Consider the following 22,476-nt stretch of genomic DNA (forward strand, 5'->3'; position numbering starts at 1 on the left):
ATGGAACTTTCTGTAAGTTACATAACTCTGAACCTGAGGTCATGTGGAGCTGATTTATAGTACGTTTAAACAAGAACTTGGTTATAAATCTCAATATCGGGAAATTGTAAAACTATATGTAAGAAGATGCAGACGATTTTATTTATTGGAAACTCATGCTATTTTTTCTGCCAGTGGTAGTTTTGGATCGAGATATGATTAGTGGATTAGGTTTTCAATGGACTAGAGATCTTCATGTTAGTGAGTGAAGAGTCTGAAACGTGTTGGGATTTTGGAATGCAGACATAACTCTTTTGATGTGCAGTCACCAATCAATGTGGATTTCACTGTTATGTTACTAAGGTAAATGGTATATACAGTTTTCTTTTCGTCTAGTCATGTGAATGGTACTTGTGTCATATGTTGTACTAGAATGATATTTAGGAGAAGTTGACTCATACTAGTGTTTGGCATGTGTGAATTCGAGAGTGTACATACATTTGCGTCACAATAATGGAAATAGAAATCATAATTTGATGAACGAGTTTACCAGGGGAACCAGTATCAGAGTCGAGATTTCACCTTTGGATTGACTCGAAATCACATTCAGTCATTCACTGATGAAATTGTACTTTTTGTCAAATGTCATATGTACAACTATATGAAATATTAACTTGTACTGTTTTACACGTTCAAAATCACACAAATCATAAGAAAATCTTTAGACCATGCAAATCACACGGAAGCAGTATTTTTGTGCATAACAATTATACTGGTCATGTTTCTTAATTTACTTCGACTGTAGTTGTGTAGTTAACGACTAAACGCATTGGTTCAACAAATTATGTAAAAAAAAACTTAACTCTTTACTGTTAGCTTTTTCTCAATAAGACATTTTAAATGTAAAAAAATCGACTAATTTACATATGCTAGAGACATAGCTAGATTTTGGTCTGCTTTTTCAGGTTACAACTATTTCTTCGTCATAAAACGTTTTTGGTTTCACTGTTATAGATAAATAAATATAAAATTTTGGTGAAAGTAATTAGTTTCTCACTAGTCTAGAGCAATCCAAAATATTGCCAATAAATACCCAAAAACTCTCTCATCATATTCACTCTGCTGCAATCACACAGCACCAAAAAGAGTTATCTGCTATCCACTTAACGACACCGTTCTCTGTTATGGGTTGTTGCCTCAGCTCCGCCACCGCCGACAAGAAAGATGATCCTGTCTCCGGCAAGAACACCGCACGGCCTCCATCTGTTATCGATGAAGAGACAGTAGTCAAAGAAGTCTTGTCCGAAACCACATTGCTCACTTCCTCTAACGACAATTCGACGGTGGAGAAGACTACGTTGACAAAGATTCAAGAAGAAGAGGAGAAGAAACCCGGGATTGTTGTCGACGTTGCTCAAGAACCGGTTTTGACCAAGCCCAGTTTGGTTGAACCGGAAAAAGGATCGGAGGTTTCGGAGAATTGTAGTTTAAGCGAGAGTTTGCTTTCGATCGTGAATAAGTACGACGAGGAAGAAGTGAAGCAGATGAAATCTCATGTAGTGAGACAGAGATCTCCGGCGAAATCTCGGAACCGGGTCATGGTTAGTTATCCAAACCGGAGAACCGATATGTCTCCACGTAAGAGAAACAACGAAGAAGAAGCTGGCTCGGTGAGGCTGGTTCCGTCGGCTACGGGTACGAGAGACTCGACTGAAAGATCCGAGAGAAGGTCTAGATCGCCGGCGATGAACAGGTCCGTCATGATGGGCCCAACTCGGAGTCAACAGAGTACAGACAGTTGTGGAGCAATGAGGAGACAAAGCCAGTCTCCGGGTCGGGTCAGACTCAATCCGAATATGAACGGGTCGGATCAAGAGTGTAATCATCACAAGTGGCCGGGTTCTATTGGAAATTACAATTCTGCCCCTAACGACTCGTTTGAGAACCCTCTTGTTTCATTAGAGTGTTTCATCTTCCTATGAGATAATGTATCTTATTACCGAATTATCGCCGGAATTTACAATTTCGAAGTTATTTGATCTTAATCAGTTTTCACATGCTTCGCCAGTTCAGAATCTGTTTGGTTGTGGATTTTGAAAAATACTAAAATGTTTTTCTGTTTTTGATTATAAAAAATGAGAAATTAAATTGTATGATGTGTGAGTAGGGTGGCAAAAGATTTGCTTCCGTGACACCAATTATTATATATTTTCTGACAGTCAAAATCAGACGCAAGCAAAGTCACGTAACTTTGACCCCAAAAAGAAAGTTACCATCATACACTAAATTCAATTCACTATGATCGTCCGAACCAACAAATTTCAAATAATGTATCATGAATATTTGAGTCTTCATCTTTTATACTCAAATAGGCTAAACTTATTAGTAATTTATTTATTGTATTATCGTCTAGAACTAATCCACGATTTGAATATGCTGTGTGACTTATAAAATCAAAGAAAATACTTAGTTAACATAAGTGTATTGGTTTAGTTTTTTCCTATATTAATAAACCAATACTCTTCTTTATTTCAATCAAAATGTAGTTCTTTTTTTTTTTTTACATCAAAATGTAGTTCATTTATAATTGGTTTAAGACTTGATTCATAGTGTAAAAACAAAATAGTTATTTAGTTTTACATGAACCATTAGTAGGTTCTAGTTTGTGTATAAAATAGTTTATTTGTTCTACAGCCTTACTTAACTATCTTAGTTTATATTCAATCGTGTAAAACAAAACTGGGATCCTTCCTTTTTGGTTACCATAGGTATGGAAGTAAAAGTATTTAGGTGTTGTTTAAAAAGTACAAAAATTCGATTTTGTGGTTTGTCTATTAGTAAATCATTCAAACGTTTTTTCTTTTTTTTTGATAGCAATTTTATTATTATTCTTTTTACTTTTATAGGCTCATCTTTTGGAGAGAGCATTGTAAAGATTATGCTTTTCTTAACGCTTTCTTGTTTGTCCTTTTGCACCCCACATCACACGTTAACTAATTTATTGGATGAATGTTGAATAATTTCCGCCGAGAGAAAAAAAAACAGGCTTCAATAGTTCTGTATCATACTTCAAACTAATTTAGAAAGTTTGAGTGTATCATACTTGTGTATATTGGAAAATGAAAATGGAACGAGACAATTCAATAGTTCTGATCAATTTAATATTTTCAAAACGATCAAGTGCATAACAGCAAATTGTATCCAAGTATCGTCTAACAAATTCTTTTAAGTTCTTTTTTTGACTTTTCATAATCTATAGAACTTTTTCTTTGAAGCTTCTTGATGTAAAATGGTAGGGCGGAAAAAGCTAGGGTGATGTAAAACCAAAACTTGAACCAAAATTCGTGTAGATACGTAACTAGATTTGATTTAAATAAATAAAACATTCGTTATGTGCCTTGGATCCTCTGGCTAACGGGTGACCATAAAGTAGTGTTGCATTCTTTAATTTTGTTTCGCCTTTTGCGTAATGAGAGACCATATTATAAAATAAAGCCTAACTTTACAATATCTGTATTTTTTCCTCGACACTCTTTTTTAAGAGACCAATAGTTTGAATTCATTATCATGCATCTTCCAATCTCATAACTAATTTGGTATGCATGTATAAGTGCTACAATCATTATTATATGGGGTTTCTGATTTTTTGAAGTACAAGAATCAAAATGAATCCAACCTGATTGGTGTAGTTTTGGGTCGAGTTCGGTCGAAACAAAAATTTGATTCGGTATTATTTATTTGATTTTGGTTCGGTTTATTATGGTTGGCACTTGGCATATTGGTTTTGAAAAAAAAAAATGTTATCATGTACGATTTTTTTTGGGTGCAAAAAAGCATCATGTACGATAGTTTTCTACTTTTCTTCAAAGATTGAAAGTAACCGTTGCAATCTCATTGCATTATTAGGCCTACGAGAGGTATCTTCTTTCAAGTGGGCTTTACCATTACACTATTGACCAAGTTTGGGCCACATTTGGTTTGAATAGCCCATAAGAATGTGGTTTTTTTTTTTTAACTAGTCGCAACTTATTATCGTGTATGGTGTGAACTTGATTGATTTTGACAAGCCAAAAAAATCGATTGATAATTAATTGATCTCGACAAAATAAAAATCTAATATCAACACATAAGCTCACCAAGCATGTTTTATTCTTTATTGATCATACAATGTATGTTTGCTGTTATTATTCGGGTTGCAAATAATTTATGTGAATATCAGAACTTCAGAAGTAACTCCTACCAAAAAAGGAACTTGAGAAGTAATCACATATGAATATCGAAGTTACTCTCATCTCAAATTATGCAATGATGGCATTCCATTAAATTACTACTATTGAATTGTACACAAATCCTCCATCACATCAACCAACAAACAAAGAATAATACAAATTAAGAATATATTCCAAAGAAATTGATAAATAGTGATTGTTAGTTGTAACTGTAAACACAAAACCAGAATTCTTAATTATTAATAGAAAAACAAAGGTTTCGAATGGTAACCAAAATGCACCGTGCAATCATACATATAACATTAGTTAGTTATTTTTAGAATATATTGAAAAGATAATTATTGTATAATTACTAAGTATATTCAATTTAAAGTCGTAAGAAAAAACCCTTTATTGGCTCTAATTGTTTAAAAACATATATTAGGATTCACTAAGATGTATAATTGAAATCAATTTCCAAACCATGTAAAAGTACTAGTTTTCTCAAATAGTTTGTTGCTATTAGTTTGTTACTAAAACTAATTCACACATTTTTATCACCAAAAGAGCAAAAATGGACGTGGGATGAATATGATGATATTTTTTTTGACCTTGTTGTAGGGTCTCTCACTCTCTTCTTCCATTAAAGAATTCTCAGAGCTTTTCTTACTTCAACTGTTTTCTTGGCCCATCTCACTGAAATAAGTGTGATAAACTCTGCCTGTTACATTATTTGGATTTTAATAGGTGAAGTAACGGAATATGTAATCTACATCAAAATAATATTCACTTCTATCTCTCTACCTTATGGCATTAGAAAAATCCAATTATTACATGAAAGGAAACTATAGTAATTAGATGAAGCATAGAAGCGACAATTAAAAGACATAAAGAGAGACAAGTCTTGGCAAGTTTTCTCTGTTTCACACTTTGGAGACGAAACCTTAAAGGCTTAAAACTGAGAAAAACAAAGCCGTTGGCTTTTGTAAGCCGCTCGTTCTTCGAGACAAAACACACTACACTCTTTCTCTCTCACTCACTCTTCATCTCTTTTCTTCTTTCTCTCTCTCCTAAAAATCCGACGAAATTATGATTCACTTTACCTTTTAATCAGGAATATCCCTGTTTCACCCTTCTTCTTCTTCTTCTTCTTCTTCTTCCTCGTGTTTTTTTTCCATAACATTCCCTCTGAATCTTCGTTTTTTATTGGAAAGAAACAATCTAATCCAAGTTCAAGGGTTTTCTCATCTTCAGTGGCTGAAGTTATGAGCTTTACAAGATGGGAAGTGTTCTTTGGTCTCTCTGTTTTAGCCTTGACAATGCCTTTCTCAGCTGGAGTTACTAATCTACGAGATGGTAATAATCTTTCTCTGCAAAGTTTTTTTTATTTGGATTTTGCTTTGACTCTCCTTCTTTTGGTTTAGTGAACACTCTAGATTTTTTTTAGACTTGTGTCTAGTGAAAATGACTTACATCAGTTTTAGGGTAAACTAGGTAAGCAATATAGCTGTTTGGGAAGCTCCAGATTGGCAAAGTTCTATGATTTTGAGGCTACCTCAAAAACCCTAAAAAGTTTAGGTTTTTGACACATAAGCTCTTGTTAGGGTTTTAGTTCAAGACCAAGAAATTTGTTCTTATTGTTCTTCATTAAATGGTTATCATAAGAAAGATTCTTTAATCTCTAGAAATTTTACTTTTTGATGTGTTTGTCTGTTGTTTAATAACTTCTGCAGTTTCGGCGATTAATAACTTGTATATCACTTTGGGAGCACCATCTCTACATCATTGGCTTGCTTTTGGAGGAGACCCTTGTGGAGAAAAGTGGCAAGGTGTGGTGTGTGACTCCTCAAACATCACAGAAATGTATACTTCCTCTTCTGCTCTTGTAACTCTTTGTTATGGTTTGCTTTGAGTCACCAATTCAGGTTCTAACCACGTGAATTATTGTTGTTGGCTGCAGAAGGATACCTGGCATGAAGGTAGGTGGAGGCTTAAGTGATACTCTGGCTGATTTTTCATCTATCCAAGTCATGTAAGCAAAGCTTCTTGTCTTGTTTTCTTTCATCTTCATCTTTTGTATGAGGCTTCTTGCTATGTGAAGAACATGCAAGATGTTGTTACCATTGACTATAAGGTTTGGTTATAATCTTGAATTGCTTTGTGATACTTTTTCTCTCTTCTTTGTTTGAGTGGACAGGGACTTCAGTAGCAATCATATTTCAGGGACAATTCCGCAGGCTTTGCCTTCTTCCATCCGAAACCTGTGCGTTTGAGAATTGACTATGTGTATGGCAATACTTATGTTTCCAACAGTTAAAAGACACTTCATGTTTGGTTTCATTTTCTTGTTTCAGATCTCTCTCAAGCAATCGCTTCACTGGGAACATTCCCTTTACATTGTCCTTTCTATCCGATTTGTCTGAACTGTAAGTCTTTATTAATGTAGATACCGTTTCTTGCATCTGCGGTTTTTCCTCTGTTTGAAGCAGACTCTTTCTTTTCCCTTCAGGTCATTGGGAAGCAATCTTCTATCAGGAGAGATACCAGATTACTTTCAGCAGCTATCAAAACTGACAAAACTGTATATTTCCTCCTCACTAAGTCTCATTTTGTATCCTCCCATCAGCGTCTTTCATTTATACATTAAGTTTCTAATGCAGGGACTTATCGTCTAACATACTGGAGGGGCATTTACCTTCTTCCATGGGAGACTTAGCTTCTCTTAAGATATTGTAAGTGCACATATATGAAACCGTATACAAACATTGTTATCATTGCTTTTATATGTGATGTGGTCGGACTGTAGGTATTTGCAGGACAACAAGCTCACAGGAACACTTGATGTTATAGAGGATCTTTTCTTAACCGATTTGTAATCGTTTTTCACCTTGCATACTCTTTGTTCTTGACTCTCCAACCATTAAGCCAACTTCAGTATCTCACTATGGCTTTTCATATTTTTGATTCAGGAATGTAGAAAACAACTTATTCTCGGGACCTATACCGCCAAATCTATTGAAAATTCCAAACTTCAAGTAAGTATTACTAAAAGAAAACTTGAATGTTTTTTTTTTCCTTTTCTTTAGCCATTCATGTTACATTGTCATTATAACCGCAGAAAAGATGGAACTCCGTTCAATACATCGATTATAACACCACCGCCTCCGCCTGTGGTTGATCCTCCTCCCGCTACTCACCGTGCTCCTCCTGTTCCCCGTATCCCTCCTGTTTCTGGTGTTCCCCCAGCACCTTTTGCTCCTTTTGCTCCACTGCAACCACAACAACATCCACCACCATCACCACCTCTGGTCTGGTCACCACCTTCTTCTGATAATGGAGGAGGAGATCCCTGGAACTCTGTGTCAGGGCAACCTACCTTGCAAATATCACCTCCTTCAGGTTCAGGATCAGGAAAATTCTGGTCCACTCAAAGAATCATTCTAGTAGTTTCTTCAGTGGCCATAATTGTTCTTGTATCCGGTTTGTGTGTTACACTTTGGAGATGTTGCAGAAGTAAAATATATAACCGATATTACAGTGGAGCTCGTAAAGATTTACAACGACCATACTTCAATAAGCCTCCATCTCAACCAACCCCCACTATGGGAAAAGGTACACTGATTCTTTTCCTTCCAAGAAAAGAAAAGAAACTTGTGCTTTGGCTCATTACCTAACGGCAAACTGCTGTGGTGTTTTCTTTTGTTGCAGTTTCTCGGGAGCCTATGGTTAAGCCTTTCGATGGATATGGAGCTGGAGACAGGAAATATGGGTATCCAATGCCACAGCGGGCTGAAGAGAGCCGGAGAGCAATGCCTCCTACTTCATATTATAATAAGGATGTTAATACACCTCAAAAGCCGCTGCAACAACCACCGAGGCAGTTCCAGTCCAATGATACTGCTTCAAAGAGAGCGGCTCATTTCCCCCCGGGCTTGAATTCCTCATCTTCTGCTACTGTTTTCACCATTGCTTCACTTCAGCAATACACAAATAATTTCTCAGAAGAGAATATAATCGGGGAAGGGTCGATTGGTAATGTCTACAGAGCTGAGCTTCGTCATGGAAAGGTGTGACACTTTCCTCTTATTTGTCATTTGGTCTTACAGTATTTTATGCTGTGCATTCTTATTTACGTCTTGACACGTTGTGATCTATAGTTTCTTGCGGTGAAGAAGCTGAGCAATACCATCAACAGAACACAGAGTGACGGCGAATTCCTCAATCTAGTCTCCAATGTGTTGAAGCTTAAACGCGGTCATATATTGGAGCTTCTTGGTTACTGTAACGAGTTTGGTCAAAGGTTACTTGTGTATGAGTACTGTCCTAATGGATCACTTCAAGATGCACTACATTTGGATCGCAAGTTGCACAAGAAGCTCACTTGGAATGTACGTATAAATATTGCATTAGGAGCTTCAAAGGCATTGCAGTAAGTTAAAGAACCTCAACATGTTACGCCAATCTATATTTGGAACATATAGGATCTTAGAGTTTGGTTTCAGGTTTCTTCATGAGGTATGTCAACCGCCGGTTGTTCACCAGAATTTCAAGTCTTCCAAGGTTCTTCTTGATGGAAAGCTCTCAGTACGTGTTGCAGACAGCGGTTTGGCTTATATGTTACCACCACGCCCAACGAGTCAGGTAAATTTGTCATCTTATTTTGAAGATCCCAAACATAAGAGTGAGTGTTGTAAAGGATATGATGTTTGCTTATAAAATTGTAGATGGCGGGTTATGCCGCTCCTGAGGTTGAGTATGGAAGCTACACTTGTCAGAGCGACGTATTTAGCCTTGGGGTTGTAATGTTAGAACTGCTCACTGGACGCAGACCATTTGACAGGTTAGCTACTCTAAAGAGACAACTAATAGAAGCCATAAAAGAGTCTGAACTCAAAAGTCAACATGTTCACTTATGTTTCTTATGCAAAATCACTGTACTACACTATCTCAAGACAAAACCCTGTTTTTTTTTGCAGGACAAGGCCGAGGGGACATCAAACACTAGCTCAGTGGGCGATTCCTCGGCTTCATGACATCGATGCGTTGACAAGAATGGTTGATCCGTCATTACACGGAGCGTATCCAATGAAATCATTGTCACGTTTTGCAGATATCATATCACGTTCACTGCAGGTAAACTTAACTTCATTCATCACTTAACTAGATGAGAAAGCAATGTCAAACACGTGACATCAGAATATTAACTAACCCTTTTGACTTCTGTGCATGCTTATCTTTGTCTGTAGATGGAACCAGGATTTAGACCGCCGATATCAGAAATAGTCCAAGATCTTCAACATATGATCTAAGATACACAACCTTGGACTAAGACGCAGAAGCAATAGTTTATTGTCAGATTCTTGTTCTTTGTCCTTTGATGAATGAAAGTATTTCTTTTGTATTATAATAACACTTTATGTATGTTGTTGGCTGTATGAAATGAGCTATGGGATCATCATTATGTAACCCCAATCCCATTACCGGCTCAAACATTATTCACCAACCTGATCATGTATTTAGATTCTATTTTCTGAAAAGGATAAACATTTTTTGAATCAAAAGACATTAAAATTCAAGAACAAAAGGTTGTACTTAACAGTAGTGTAAAAGAGAAGGTAACTTGTTCAACTAGCACTGTAGACAACAAAACCTAAACTTCAAATCAATCTGCTCCACAGAGGGCATGTGATTGATGCTTTAGAGTCGTTTCTCTGAAAGAAAGCTCCCGAAAGCCGTAGTCAAGGCAGTGGATGTCACGAATGAGGCTCTTAGTAAACCTATGGCCTGGATTAGTGTCAGATTCAAAAAAAAATATCAGGAAAGAATAGTAATATAGATATACATGTGTTTTGCCAATGTTGATTTCATGCTCAAAAATATCGTCCAAGTTCACATCAAACTTCTTCTTTACGCAAATAGTAAGATCATCTGAGACAATGTATGTTGCCCCTCTCTTAACTAACCCATTGCTACCATGAGGTGTCGACTGAGAACTACCGTCACTGTTTAAATAACTGACCCCAAGCAACGGTTTCTGCAAACTATATTGCCAAGGAAGCATACATGTGTTAGTAGATGCATCTGTGCCTCCCCTAGAGCTCAAGTCCTTCAAGCTTCTACAAAAGTTGCCAATGCATACTAGGTCGATATTGCTTCCAGTGATTTCCCATACAGACTCCAAAGGGATAGCAAGGAAAATGAAAAGTAGATCCACAAAAAGTCGTGTCCGCTTTCAGCGTCAAGAACCTTCATGTCCTGCTTCCTAGCAAACAGAGTGAGTCCCTGCTTCACCTCCATCTTGCGCGGGTAGCTTTGGCATGTCATGCCAACGTGTCATACCACAAGAGCTATGCTTCTTCATCATCATCAAATTGTGGAATCTCTGATCTATTTATGCCATTACGTTTTCGCACTCTCCGATCTATTTATGAAATTTTTGAATCCAGGTTCTATCTCTGCTTCATTGCTTGCTCTCTTCGGAAACTCCTTTCACTGATGTCTTTTTGAAATTGGGCCATCTAATTTTTTTGCATATAGGATGATCACTACTTGCCATAATTGCTCAAATGGCTATAGAAAATGTAAATTCTTACTGATGGAAAAATATAAACGAGAATTAAATGAGGGATCTAGAGAATTATGGGGGTGTTAAAATAGCAAATCTAATATTATTTAATTATAAATTTTAAAAGGTCTAATAAAATCTAATAAAATCTAGTGTTATTGAAAGCTTGAAAATCTACTCAAAATTTTCATGTCCTTGAAAACTTAAGGATTAGATTTTTAATGATTGTAAGAGATTTTTAAATCTTATGGCTTTAGGTGGCATTGTGGTTTTGAATGGTTTCCTTAAATCCACCCAAAATCATAAAAACATAGAAAAACTCAATTTACCTCAAATCACTCAAAATATAAGATTGAATACACCCCCTTAAATGCTTGATTTTGTTCCTTTTATCCCTTTGAGATATAAATATTTGCTCAGCAGAGAGAGATAGAGGCAATACTATTATTGATGGAGGAGGCAGAGAATCGAGTGGTGATTGCATCATCAACACAAAGAAAGAGAAAGAGAAGAAAGATAAGAAGAATAATAAAAAGAAAAGGTTAGATCAAAAATCAGCTCATGGACTGCAAGAGCACTATCGTACGCAGGCCGCCTTACTCTCATCAAATCAGTACTTGTAAGTATCACCAACTTCTGGATATCTGCTTATCGATTACCAAACAGTTGTTTAAAGGAAATTGAGAAGATTTGTGCGGCTTTTCTGTGGTCTGGACCGGATCTTAATCCCAACAGAGCTAAGATTGCTTGGACCGAGATTTGTAAGCCAATAAATGAGGGAGGGCTGGGAATTAAATCACTAGTAGAGGCAAACAAGGTTAGTTGTTTGAAATTGGTATGGAGGATACTATCCAAATCAGAGTCTTTGTGGGTTACTTGGATATGGAAATATCTCATACGAAAAGGGTCATTCTGGTTGGTTAAAGAGAGCTCCAATATGGGTTCTTGGATGTGGAAAAAGCTATTCAAATATAGAGATTGTGCCAAGACTATGCACAAGGTGGAAATTAAGAGTGGCAGCTCAACCTCTTTTTGGTTTGATAATTGGTCACAGTTGGGCAGATTGATCGATATAACAGGTCCTCGTGGAGTCATTGATTTGGGTATTCCTCTCGATGCAATGGTTGAAACAGCTCTACATCCTCGACGGCGTCGAAAGCATCGAGTTGACGTTCTCAACAGAATTGAAGCTGAGATACATACTACTCGCCAACGGATCAGAATAAATGAGAAGGACATCTCGATGTGGAGATTTGTGGGAGATAAGTTTAAGACAACTTTCTCAACAAAGTTCACTTGGAATAATATTAGAGGCACACATCCAACAGTGGTTTGGTCGAAAGGTGTATGGTTCTCTTACTCTACGCCCAAATACTCATTCTTAACGTGGCTTCCAATTCATAATAAATTAGCAACAGGGGATCGAATCAAGAAGTGGAATACGGGGCAGCATGTACACTGTGTCTTATGTACGAACACGGAGGAGACGAGAGATCATTTGTTCTTCTCCTGCCCATACTCCTCAACGATCTGGGAGAACTTGGCACATCGCCTTCTTCAAACAAACTACTCATCAAATTGGCACCAGCTCACCGCAATGCTTCACAACACAAGCACTCCCCGGCTCCACCTCTTTCTGCTTCGTTATGTCTTTCAAGCTACTCTTTACCATATATGGCGCGAGAGGAATGCTAGACGACACGGCGAGATACCTACCACAACAATTCGACAAATCAAGCTAATCGATGGAACCGTACGGAACCGTCTCAGCACAATCACAGCCACTAGCAACCATCGTTACAAGGATGGCCTGCAGCTTTGGTTCTCCACACGCTCGTCCTCTTAGCCCGAGTGTTCTGTTTTTCTATGTCAAACTCTGTTTCTACTTCTCTTCTAAATTTCAGCATGAAGTAGCATTTATTGTATAAACGTTTTTTGTTTGAATATAATTTTACATTCTTTCAAAAAAAAAAAAGAAAAAAAAAGAAAGAAGAAGAAGAAACGAGAAGCCAGTGATTGCTCCATCATCTCTGCCAAATGACGTCGTAGAGGAAATCTTCTTACGATTTCCAGTGAAAGCACTATTTCGACTCAAAACTCTCTCGAAACAATGGAGATCGACGATCGAGTCTCAATCCTTCGAAGAGAGACACTTAAAGATCGCCGAGCGATTCCATGCACATCATCCTAGGGTTATGGTGATCACTGAAAAAGATCCCCTAAAACTATTGCCTCGACCTCGTCCAGACGCAGACATTGGTTTTAGGTTATTCTGCTTGGAATCGGGTTCTCTTCTATCCTTTATTCTTCTCAATTTCCCTCAAAGTTTCGCCAACTATATCTACGTTTCTGGATGCTGCGATGGCCTTTTCTGCGTCCATTCACCGAGATCGCAAGCCATGTATGTAGTAAATCCGGCTACACGGTGGTTACGACAACTTCCTCCAGCTAGGTTTCAGATTTTGATGCAAAAGGCCACTTATAGAGATTGGTTAGACATGAAGTCAGTCTTTCATCTAGCATTCGTGAAGGCCAATGATTATAAATTAGTGTGGTTGTATAATTCTGACAAGTACAATGCTGATGCCTTGAGTCCAAACGAGGGAGTTACAAAGTGCGAGGTTTTTGACTTTAGGGCAAACTCTTGGAGAGACTTGACTTGCACTCCAAGTTATCGGATATTTCATGGCCAAATACCAGCATGTGCAAACGGGTCAGTATATTGGTTGACGGAGCCATATAATGATAAAATCGAAGTAGTGGCTTTTGATATTCATGCCGAATCATTCCGGTTGCTGCCTAAGATCAAACCGGCTATTGCTGGTTCAGATCCGATGCATATTGACATGTGCACTCTGGATAATGGTTTGTGCATGTCGAAAAGAGAACCGAATACGTTGGTCCAAGAGATTTGGAGGTTGAAATCATCAGAAGACTCATGGGAGAAGATTTGTACTATAGATTTGCTTTCATGTTCTTCTTCCCGGACTCAGTTTCGTGATGAATTTTACTGGGACGAGCAGGATTTGGTTAATCCATCCACACCTGTGGCGTTATGCAAGAACAAGACAATTTTGCTCTCACATCGCTATTCCCGCGGTCTGCTAAAATATGATCCCCTAACAAAGTCTCTAGCTTCATTTTACCAACGTCCTTTGTCTCGGAGAAAAGTTTCTTATTTTCAAAGTTTAATCTCTCATATCTAAACAAATCTACCTACTGATTTTGACGTGTTTGGAAGAGACGAGAAGAGCTTTTCTTAAAATATATACAGTATTGGGATTATACATGAATACTAGCCAAAACAAGAAGTTAGTGACTACTAAATAATGAAAGCAAAAAACAATCTAAAACTATTTTACTATATCACATAATAAAATTGTACTTTTCAATATTCATAAAGTACGTTTGAGTTGATTTCAGATTTTATGTCAATCAATCTGTGGAAGTAACAAACATTTCTTATCGAAATAAATGATCTTCTTTTTACTTCACCAAATAAAGTCGTTGATTGGGATTGACCCTTATTATGCAAGAAAACTTAAAACACCAAAACATGGGAAGCACTTAGATCATGTTATGCTCTTGTCCAAAAGAGAGACAAATTATAACACGGGAACTAGAGTAATAATTTATAACTATAAAAAAACAATTTAATACAATACAAGCAAATGTCACATATCATAAACCAGGAGATCTTCACCAAATATAACTTTTACAAACCTTGATTCCGTGATTATCTTTTTGGGTTTTTATAATGTGAAAAAAAAATATCTTACTACTATATGATTACATTTTGGAAGTGAGAAAACAGTTGACCAAAAAAGTGTGAACATTGTATTGAACGTTTAAACGCAAATACATGTGTCGTAGGAACAAAAACACTCAAACACAAATATTCAAAACGTGATTAACAGTTGTTAAATCAAACTTCAATCAACCTCTTCTTTCAGATCAATTAATCTACCCACAAGGCCACAACCAAACTTTGAAATTTTCATTGTCTTTTTTTTTAGAATCAAGAAGTGGTAGTTAATTAGTCATTTAGTATGATCTAGTTGTAGTAGATTGTATCCGTGTATTATTGGTTATACGAAAAATTCAATGTGGTATAAAATTCAATATTAATTCAGGCCGTTGAGTTGGTTATATTAAAATGGAATTAGTTGACGAGTATTTTATTTATTTCAATCAAGTTGTGTGATTGACATCTTAAAAAAAGTGTTAAAACGTATTGCGATTAACCAGTAATACTTGTTATTTTTCTTTTTCGTCAAACTGAACATAGTACTTTTTAACTTTGTTTTTTTTTTTTCCTTTCCTGTTACTCAATCATGATAAAAACAATATTTTAAAACCGACAATAAAAAAACAAAACAATATTTTAAATTTGTAATCCGTTAGTTGTGACTTGTGAGTGCTATATTTATATTTAGGTTGATTTATACGTGTAGTAGAAAAGGAAGGGTATTTTCGTCAGAAAAAGTAACGACGAGGGTCCAATATTCTGAAGTTTTCAACGATTTGTGTGTGTATTATTCTCATCATCAATGACATAAATAAACAAAATAAAATAAAACATAACAACCGGAAATGTGTTTTTTTTTTTAATAAAGAATTGAAAATGACAGAATCTGAGAAAAAGGACGAAAAATTCGTCGCTTTACTTTTTTTTATCTTCGTCTCTGTTTTGTTCGTCTGCTCGTGCCACTCTTTCAAAAAATCTCTTCTTTTCTTTCTAAGTTCTTCTTTAAATCTCTAATCTCAGCAGGAAGCAATCTCTTATGTCTCAAGTTTCTATTTTCCGAATCTCCCAGAAATCTTCAACTCTGTCTTGTCGTCTAGTCACATTTTGAATTTTTAAACCAGCTCCGACATTTTTTTGTTTTTAATTCTTTTCGATTCATAACAAAGGCTGGTGATTTGGCTTCAGCTTCCTAGTCGCATGAATCTACTGAAATCGAGTAGAAAATGGCGAAGCGTGGATATAAGCTACGTATCCTTTTATAGTTCTTCATTGGTGCTATATTATTGGAAACTTGTAACCTGAATAACAAAAGATACAAACTTTAGCTACATATTTGATTTATTTTCACCCCTAACTTTAGAAATTTGATGTTGTTCATTCACTGTAGCGTTAGGGTTTATCTGCATTGGTGGGGTTTATGTTCTTTTTTTTGTTGGTAAATTGTTATTTGAGATTTTTCATGAAAATGTTCTTCTGGGTTCTAATTTCTGCCTCTGTCATCTTAAAAACCAAACCGAGTTCAGATGATAGAAGAGACATTGTTATCTCTGTTTGTCTTGACTTTTTCTTTCGTTCTGGATATGAATTTTTCTTGACTTGGATTTGGAAAATTAGAGGAGTTTGTGGCACATTCTGGAAATGTGAATTGTCTAAGTATCGGAAAGAAGACGTCACGGCTCCTTCTAACAGGTGGAGATGATTATAAGGTCAACCTTTGGTCAATCGGCAAAACCACTTCTCCAATGGTCTCTTTCACATTTCTCTCTTTTTTTAATTTGTTCATTCTCGCTGGTCTTCATTTGCAATTTCTTATCTGGTTTCAAGATTTGCCACTTATAGCTATAACTACAGTTATTTCAGCTAATGTGTATGAAAATGTCAAAATTGTGGTCCCTCTTGGTATAAAGCATGTAACATCTTGTTTCTCTTCATAGAAGAGTGATGATATTTTATTTTATGTGTTGTTGGCAGAGTCTTTGTGGGCATACAAGCCCGGTTGATTCAGTAGCTTTTAACTCAGAAGAAGTTTTGGTACTCGCTGGGGCTTCTTCAGGTGTGATAAAGCTGTGGGATCTAGAAGAATCAAAGAGTAAGCTGATTAATTTTCTCTTCTCATATATTATCCCTAGATTATATTAGAGGCACTCACACTTGTTATTGTCTGGACGAATTATAAGTCCTGTGATGGATGGTTAGTTTCAGATAATGAGGTCTAATATTTTCACTCTTGCTCTTGAAGTGTAGTGGTTCGAGCTTTTACTGGACACAGATCCAATTGTTCTGCTGTTGAGTTTCATCCATTTGGTGAATTTCTTGCATCGGGATCTAGTGACACCAATCTAAGGGTTTGGGATACCAGAAAGAAGGGATGCATCCAAACATACAAGGGTCATACTCGCGGCATCAGCACTATTGAATTTAGCCCTGATGGTCGTTGGGTAGTGTCTGGAGGACTTGACAACGTTGTAAAGGTAAGAACAGCAGTAACGACAAGTGCATTGTTTTGTTCCTTAATGATTGTTCTTATAACAATGTACTCTTTATTGTACTCAATAGGTATGGGATTTGACTGCTGGAAAGCTATTGCATGAGTTTAAGTGTCATGAAGGACCTATTCGCTCCCTAGACTTCCATCCGCTGGAGTTTCTCTTAGCCACTGGTGAGTTTTTAGCTTTTCTTTTCATGTGTTTTAGGGCTGAATTGGTAGCAGCTTTCTTTTAGTTGATAAATTACTGTTTTGCATCCACTAGGTTTGTTTTGAGGTCTTCTGACTTCATATACCACCCTTTCGTAATTCAGGTTCTGCTGACAGGACTGTGAAATTCTGGGATTTGGAAACGTTTGAACTGATTGGAACTACTAGACCAGAGGTACCTGAGCTTGTGTTTTGTTATTAATCTGTCCTGTTTAGCGTTGGATTCACTTTATAGTCCATAAGATAAGACTTAGTTTTACTTGCACTATTGTCAACCTTCTTCCTGGCATGTGGTGTCCTTTGTTTTCCAGGCTACTGGAGTTCGTGCAATCGCTTTTCATCCAGATGGTCAAACCCTTTTCTGTGGATTGGATGATGGCTTGAAGGTTCTGATTGTCTTTGTGCTCAACTATACAACTTAGATGATGTCCAGAGTCAAACACTGATATTATAAGTTCATGCACATAATGCAGGTTTATTCATGGGAACCAGTGATTTGCCGGGACGGTGTTGATATGGGATGGTCAACACTTGGTGACTTCTGCATCAACGAAGGAAAGTTTATTGGTTGCTCATATTACCGAAATTCTGTTGGGATATGGGTTTCAGATATATCGGTATGTAACCGAATGTGAATGTCCATACCTCATGTGAAAAACTTAAACTTGTATTAAGTTCGTGTTTGTTTCTCAGGAACTTGAGCCATATGGAGCAGTATCTGAGGATAAGAATGAATGCATGGTGAAAAGATTTAGTGTCTTGAATGATCAGTCTGAGAGAATGGGAAGTGGCCCAAGGGGCAGCGTATCCCCAGATTATGAGACAAGAGAGATAAAGAACATATACGTCGACTGTGAGTGAATGTTAATTATGTTTTTATGTTCATTTGCTTTGCAAGTGTGGTATGGCAGATATATGCTAGGCCTTCATCTGTCAGTATAAATGACCTGTGATGTAAGAGGTTATCTAGTTGCTATCTTGGCACCTGGATGAATGCTTGAAATGGTTTTTGACTTAGTCAGAAGTGTTTTTAATGTAAACCATTGCAACTGTAGTAGGAACTCTTGTGATCAGCAACACAAAAAGGTATCTAGACTTTAAGCATGTTGTCACAATATAGTGCTGTGAACTCTTTTGTTTATACTTAAAAATTTTGTAGGAATTGAAATGAATGAGTCCAAAATGCAAATCGCAGTATTCGTTATTGTATGGAACAAAGTAGTCTTTAGACAATAGTTGGGGGAGCTGACATGTGATTTTTTGGCTTTGATGTCTGTTTCTTGGCCAGATCAACATAATATTTCTATGTCATTCACTTATGTGGGCTAATTCCTTATGTTTGGTCTGATTTGAACTCTCTTTGTTTAAAGCCACAGGTGGAAATTTGAATGTAGCGCAAAATCCAGGATCTCTGAAAGCGACATTGCCTTTGGAATCAGGAAAAGTAGCTACTATGGTGAGCGAGAAGCAGAATGCAGCATATTTTGGACCAGCAGGAGACAAGTATTCTAGTACATCGCGGGATAGTGATAGTGGAGAGGAATCTTCTTATTCAGAAAGGGAATCTATCCCTTTCTCAAGAACGAAATCGGGCATGTTGCTAAGACCAGCACATGTAAGAAAGACGCTAGCAAAGTTTGAAGAATCAAAACAGTCAGCGGTTGTTCAATCTGCAACTCGAAAGAAAAGCGGATTGGCTGTTGAGGAGGAACCACAAACTCAAAACGCGTTTCTTTCAGAACAGAATGCTAGTAAACCTTTTGATGCTGAAGATTCTATCATCAAGGGTATTACTAACAAGTTTGAAAAAGCTTTATCATCGGAACCACCAACTGATGAAGCGAATCGTAGGTTCCCTGTTCTCAGACTTTAGTTTCATGTAGCTTTCAGATATTTTAATCTATCTTTTGAATATCTCTGCAACCTTGCCTCAGGTATGTTCCTTAAACCACCTCGTATCCATAGGTCATCAAATAGCAAGTACAATGACACAAGACGAGCAATGTCTGCTGATCCGGCAACTTTTGGCAAAGGTGGGATGGAGAACTCAGGAGACGTAGAGGATATTCCCAGCAAAACTGAAAGAGTTCTTTCACGAGAAAAACCTGGCGATGAACAGAAAAGTAAGTTCTTGATTCAAAAATTAAAACTGACTAATATATGGCCATTTTTTCTATTAAAGCAAACGCCAAATCTTATGCAACCTTAATGTGACTGGCTTTGTGTCAAATATGAGTGAACAAAAAGACAGCCCACGATGCCAAAAGACATCTATTAGGAAGAGCTACTAGACTATATCTAGTTACTATAGATTGCTACTATCTAAATCTTTAGCTACTGTTAGAACTTGCTTCGAATTCTTCATCATCCGTAGTCTGTGGTTCACGTACTTGGTTTTGAGACAATGATCAATTAGTAATTGACCGGTATAAAATTTCTGTTCTGTAGACACTGAGTACCCTAGCGGCAGCAGAGAATTGAACCCTGTGAAGATTGTTGAAGGAGGTTAGGAATTTAAAACTTTTGCTGTTTCTGTTTTTTCTTCTTAGCATTTAAGTTGGCTGGCTACAGTTTCCTTATAAATTGATATGTTTACAGTAAATGTTGTCTCGGGGAGGACACGCTCCTTAGTTGAGAAGTTTGAGAGAGGAGAAAAAACTACTCATACTGAAGGAGCCAGTACAACAATAGAACAGAACAATAATGCAGTGCAGGAAGATCCGCGTAAGACATCAAGACAGACAGGTGAAACTCCTGTCATATCAACACGACGAGCTAGGAGTACTCCAGCCAGAGTGATGCCTATTGTTCTCAATCGGGATAGTAACGTGACATCTGATGAGCCTCCTTTAACACAACCAGCTAGGACTTCTTCATTTCCAGTGATGCCTGTGATACTCAATCAAGCTTCTAATGTCACATATGATGAGCCTTCTGTAGCGTTAACACAAGAATCTAGAACTTCTCATGCCCGTATATTGCCTGTGACATTCAATCAGGCGACAAATATTACATCTGAGGAGGCTTCTGTAACATTAAGGCGCCAACGCAGGAATTCTGCAGCACGAGTAAGGCCTGTGTTACTCAGTCAGGCAACATCTCATGAGTGTCCTGTAACATCAGTACGTCCATTAAGGACTTCTCCAGCCCGTGTAATGCCCACGAAACTAAATCAATCTGTTAACATGACATCTGATACATCTCATATAGCATCCATGCACCGAGTTAGTCCAACACAAATGTTGGCTACACCCACTGTGATTGATCAAGTGGCTGATATGACATTGGATGAGACACATGCAACACAAATTCAACCAGCTTGCGATAACATGCCTCAGGTACTTTGCAATGATTAGCCTAGGCAACTTATTTTTTACTTTGAAAGAGTACTGTATACATGACAAACGTAATTGATTGTTTGGTTTGTGGCTTTGTGCAGAAGGAAGAGCCGAATATATCTGATAGGGAAGATGATAGTGACATAACTGAAAATCTTATGCTAACCCATAACGAGTTCTTAAGCACTCTTCAATCGAGGTTGACAAAGTTACAAGTAAGCATTCTTGCTTCTTTTCTGTTCTTTTCCCTGACCATTATTTGTTTTAGTATTAGTTTGCAAGTGGTTGACTTCTAAACATGCAGATTGTAAGACATTTTTGGGAGCGTAGCGATGTTAAAGGCGCAATTGGGGCATTAAGAAAACTGACAGATCAGTCTGTGGGTATCTCAGATTCTCGGTAGATTACTTTTGTTTTTGATGTTTGTATGTTTAGATAAGCTAACTCATAGATGTTGGGACAGGTTCAAGCAGATGTGATCAGTATTCTAACTGAAAAAATAGAAATTCTCACATTGGATATGTTTTCTCAATTGGTCCCTGTCCTCACAAGCTTATTGGGTAGCAGGACAGAGAGGTAAACATATCATACCAAATTTCCACCTTAGACCATATTTTTTTGCTTCTGAGCTATAACGATTTCATGACTTGGTTTCTAAATGAGAGTAACGACTGTGCAGGCCGGTAAATGTCTCCTTGGATATGCTCTTGAAGCTTGTAGCAGTGTTCGGTACAGTTATACGCTCAACTGTTTCAGCTCCACGGATTGTCGGCGTTGATCTTCATGCAAATGAAAGGTATTTGAGCTAACACCACTCTCTGGAATCTCATTTAGTTTGCTACGCTGATTCTCATTCACCAATAAAAGTAAATAAACCACAATGCAGGCTAGAAATTTGCCAAATTTGTTCTGCGGGACTGCACAAGATTCAAAGAATTCTTCCAGTTCTCGCAAGGTAAACATCCTAAGCATGCTACTTTCATCACATTCCTAATGACTTTAAGCGATAGAAGAGTAACTTTTGGAAATCGAATTCTTCACATATTTCCCTTGTTTTGGCTCTCTTTTCTTTTTGCTATGAATATAGAAGAGGCGGTCTAATAACAAGAAAGGCTCAAGAACTAAACCTAGTTCTTCAAGAACCATAGCGGCAAGCAAAACCAAGAATTGATCATACAAGCGGTCCACAAGTTGTTGTAATGTACGTTGCAAAGAAGCGTCTTGTGTCTCTCGAGTCCAATCTCACTAAGGTTTATATATCAGAGAGAAAGGCAGAGTCTCTTGCTGTGGGATCGAACTATATATTCTGGAAACTAATGGTTGTTGTAAATCATTTTTTTGGCCTACGTAGCTTCAATTCTTGGTTTGTTGTTGTTCCGTGGAACTGCAACTCATATTGATTTAATTCCTAACTGATGTGTCTTTGTGTAGTCTTTCTTATTTTGTCTACAATATCATTTTGTAATAGACAAAACGGTAGTTCTAACCGAACCAATAGCTGTTATTGACTTATTGTCTATTGTATAGTGTCATTTTCCACACATAGCGTTGCACATTCTTCTAAGATTCAATTACTTGTATAAACTTTTAAACTCTTCCACTTTTGGTAATTCGAAAAGATTATTCTTACCTTGTTCATTATTTCGGGATTTCTTCAATTTCTTACATGGCTTCTATGATGAGATCACCTGTTAACCATCTAAATATCAATGAAAAACTTGCAAACTACCTAAAAATTATTCTAACACTTTCACGTTTCATAAGTATTAGTCTTAACGTTTTATCCCATTTGCCGTTTTGGGGTTTCTCAACTTTTTACATTAGCTCAACCGGTTAGTGCAAAATGTTGTTGGATCTAAACTAGTAAATATTCAGATACATCCAACCAAACAAAAAAAGATCTTCTAAAGAAAAAAATATTTTAATAGAGAAGTGAATCTAAA

General features: G+C 37.0%; 4 protein-coding genes and 1 pseudogene across 9 annotated transcripts; 4 read left to right on the forward strand and 1 right to left on the reverse strand.

Annotated features, from left to right (window-relative positions):
- The first annotated feature begins 969 nt into the window (after positions 1-969).
- AT1G11125 (uncharacterized protein) lies at positions 970-2,150 on the forward strand. The gene has a single exon (NM_001198030.2). The coding sequence runs from the start codon at positions 1,164-1,166 to the stop codon at positions 1,959-1,961; it is 798 nt and encodes a 265-aa protein (NP_001184959.1). The 5' UTR covers positions 970-1,163; the 3' UTR covers positions 1,962-2,150.
- A 2,875-nt stretch (positions 2,151-5,025) lies between these two features.
- Positions 5,026-9,768, forward strand: SUB (Leucine-rich repeat protein kinase family protein). Of its 2 annotated transcripts, NM_100986.4 has the most exons (16): positions 5,026-5,543; positions 5,921-6,050; positions 6,148-6,219; positions 6,385-6,450; positions 6,542-6,613; positions 6,697-6,768; positions 6,848-6,919; positions 6,994-7,059; positions 7,157-7,222; positions 7,306-7,799; positions 7,896-8,254; positions 8,345-8,616; positions 8,690-8,828; positions 8,912-9,027; positions 9,164-9,320; positions 9,434-9,768. In NM_100986.4, the coding sequence occupies exons 1-16, from the start codon at positions 5,453-5,455 to the stop codon at positions 9,494-9,496; spliced, it is 2,307 nt and encodes a 768-aa protein (NP_172580.2). In that variant the 5' UTR covers positions 5,026-5,452; the 3' UTR covers positions 9,497-9,768. The 2 variants fall into 2 exon arrangements, with proteins under 2 accessions (NP_172580.2, NP_001321706.1); NM_001331960.1 differs by lacking the exon at positions 5,026-5,543 and having other exon boundaries at positions 5,887-6,050.
- Positions 9,769-9,849: 81 nt separating this feature from the next.
- Positions 9,850-10,484, reverse strand: AT1G11145 (hypothetical protein (DUF674); the record flags this gene model as incomplete). The annotated part of the gene is made up of 3 exons (NM_148457.1): positions 9,850-9,954; positions 10,030-10,362; positions 10,434-10,484. 3 exons carry the CDS (start codon positions 10,482-10,484, stop codon positions 9,850-9,852), a joined length of 489 nt encoding a protein of 162 aa, NP_683298.1.
- Positions 10,485-11,288: 804 nt separating this feature from the next.
- On the forward strand, positions 11,289-13,942 carry AT1G11150 (annotated as a pseudogene; the record flags this gene model as incomplete). The annotated part of the gene is made up of 1 exon: positions 11,289-13,942.
- Positions 13,943-15,361: 1,419 nt separating this feature from the next.
- On the forward strand, positions 15,362-22,162 carry AT1G11160 (Transducin/WD40 repeat-like superfamily protein). 4 transcript variants are annotated; one of them, NM_001331961.1, is made up of 19 exons: positions 15,362-15,748; positions 16,115-16,245; positions 16,472-16,589; positions 16,745-16,971; positions 17,057-17,159; positions 17,300-17,370; positions 17,507-17,581; positions 17,669-17,812; positions 17,889-18,048; positions 18,572-19,042; positions 19,130-19,318; positions 19,644-19,700; positions 19,794-20,533; positions 20,635-20,748; positions 20,838-20,912; positions 20,997-21,109; positions 21,213-21,329; positions 21,420-21,488; positions 21,621-22,160. In NM_001331961.1, exons 1-19 carry the CDS (start codon positions 15,724-15,726, stop codon positions 21,679-21,681), a joined length of 3,060 nt encoding a protein of 1,019 aa, NP_001323134.1. In that variant the 5' UTR covers positions 15,362-15,723; the 3' UTR covers positions 21,682-22,160. The 4 variants fall into 4 exon arrangements, with proteins under 4 accessions (NP_001323134.1, NP_172582.2, NP_001323133.1 ...); NM_100988.4 differs by having other exon boundaries at positions 15,402-15,748; positions 18,566-19,042; positions 21,621-22,162; NM_001331962.1 differs by having other exon boundaries at positions 15,402-15,748; positions 16,115-16,589.
- Positions 22,163-22,476: the final 314 nt, after the last annotated feature.

This window comes from Arabidopsis thaliana (genome assembly GCF_000001735.4).
Source record: "Arabidopsis thaliana chromosome 1 sequence".
Classification (NCBI taxonomy): Eukaryota; Viridiplantae; Streptophyta; class Magnoliopsida; order Brassicales; family Brassicaceae; genus Arabidopsis; species Arabidopsis thaliana.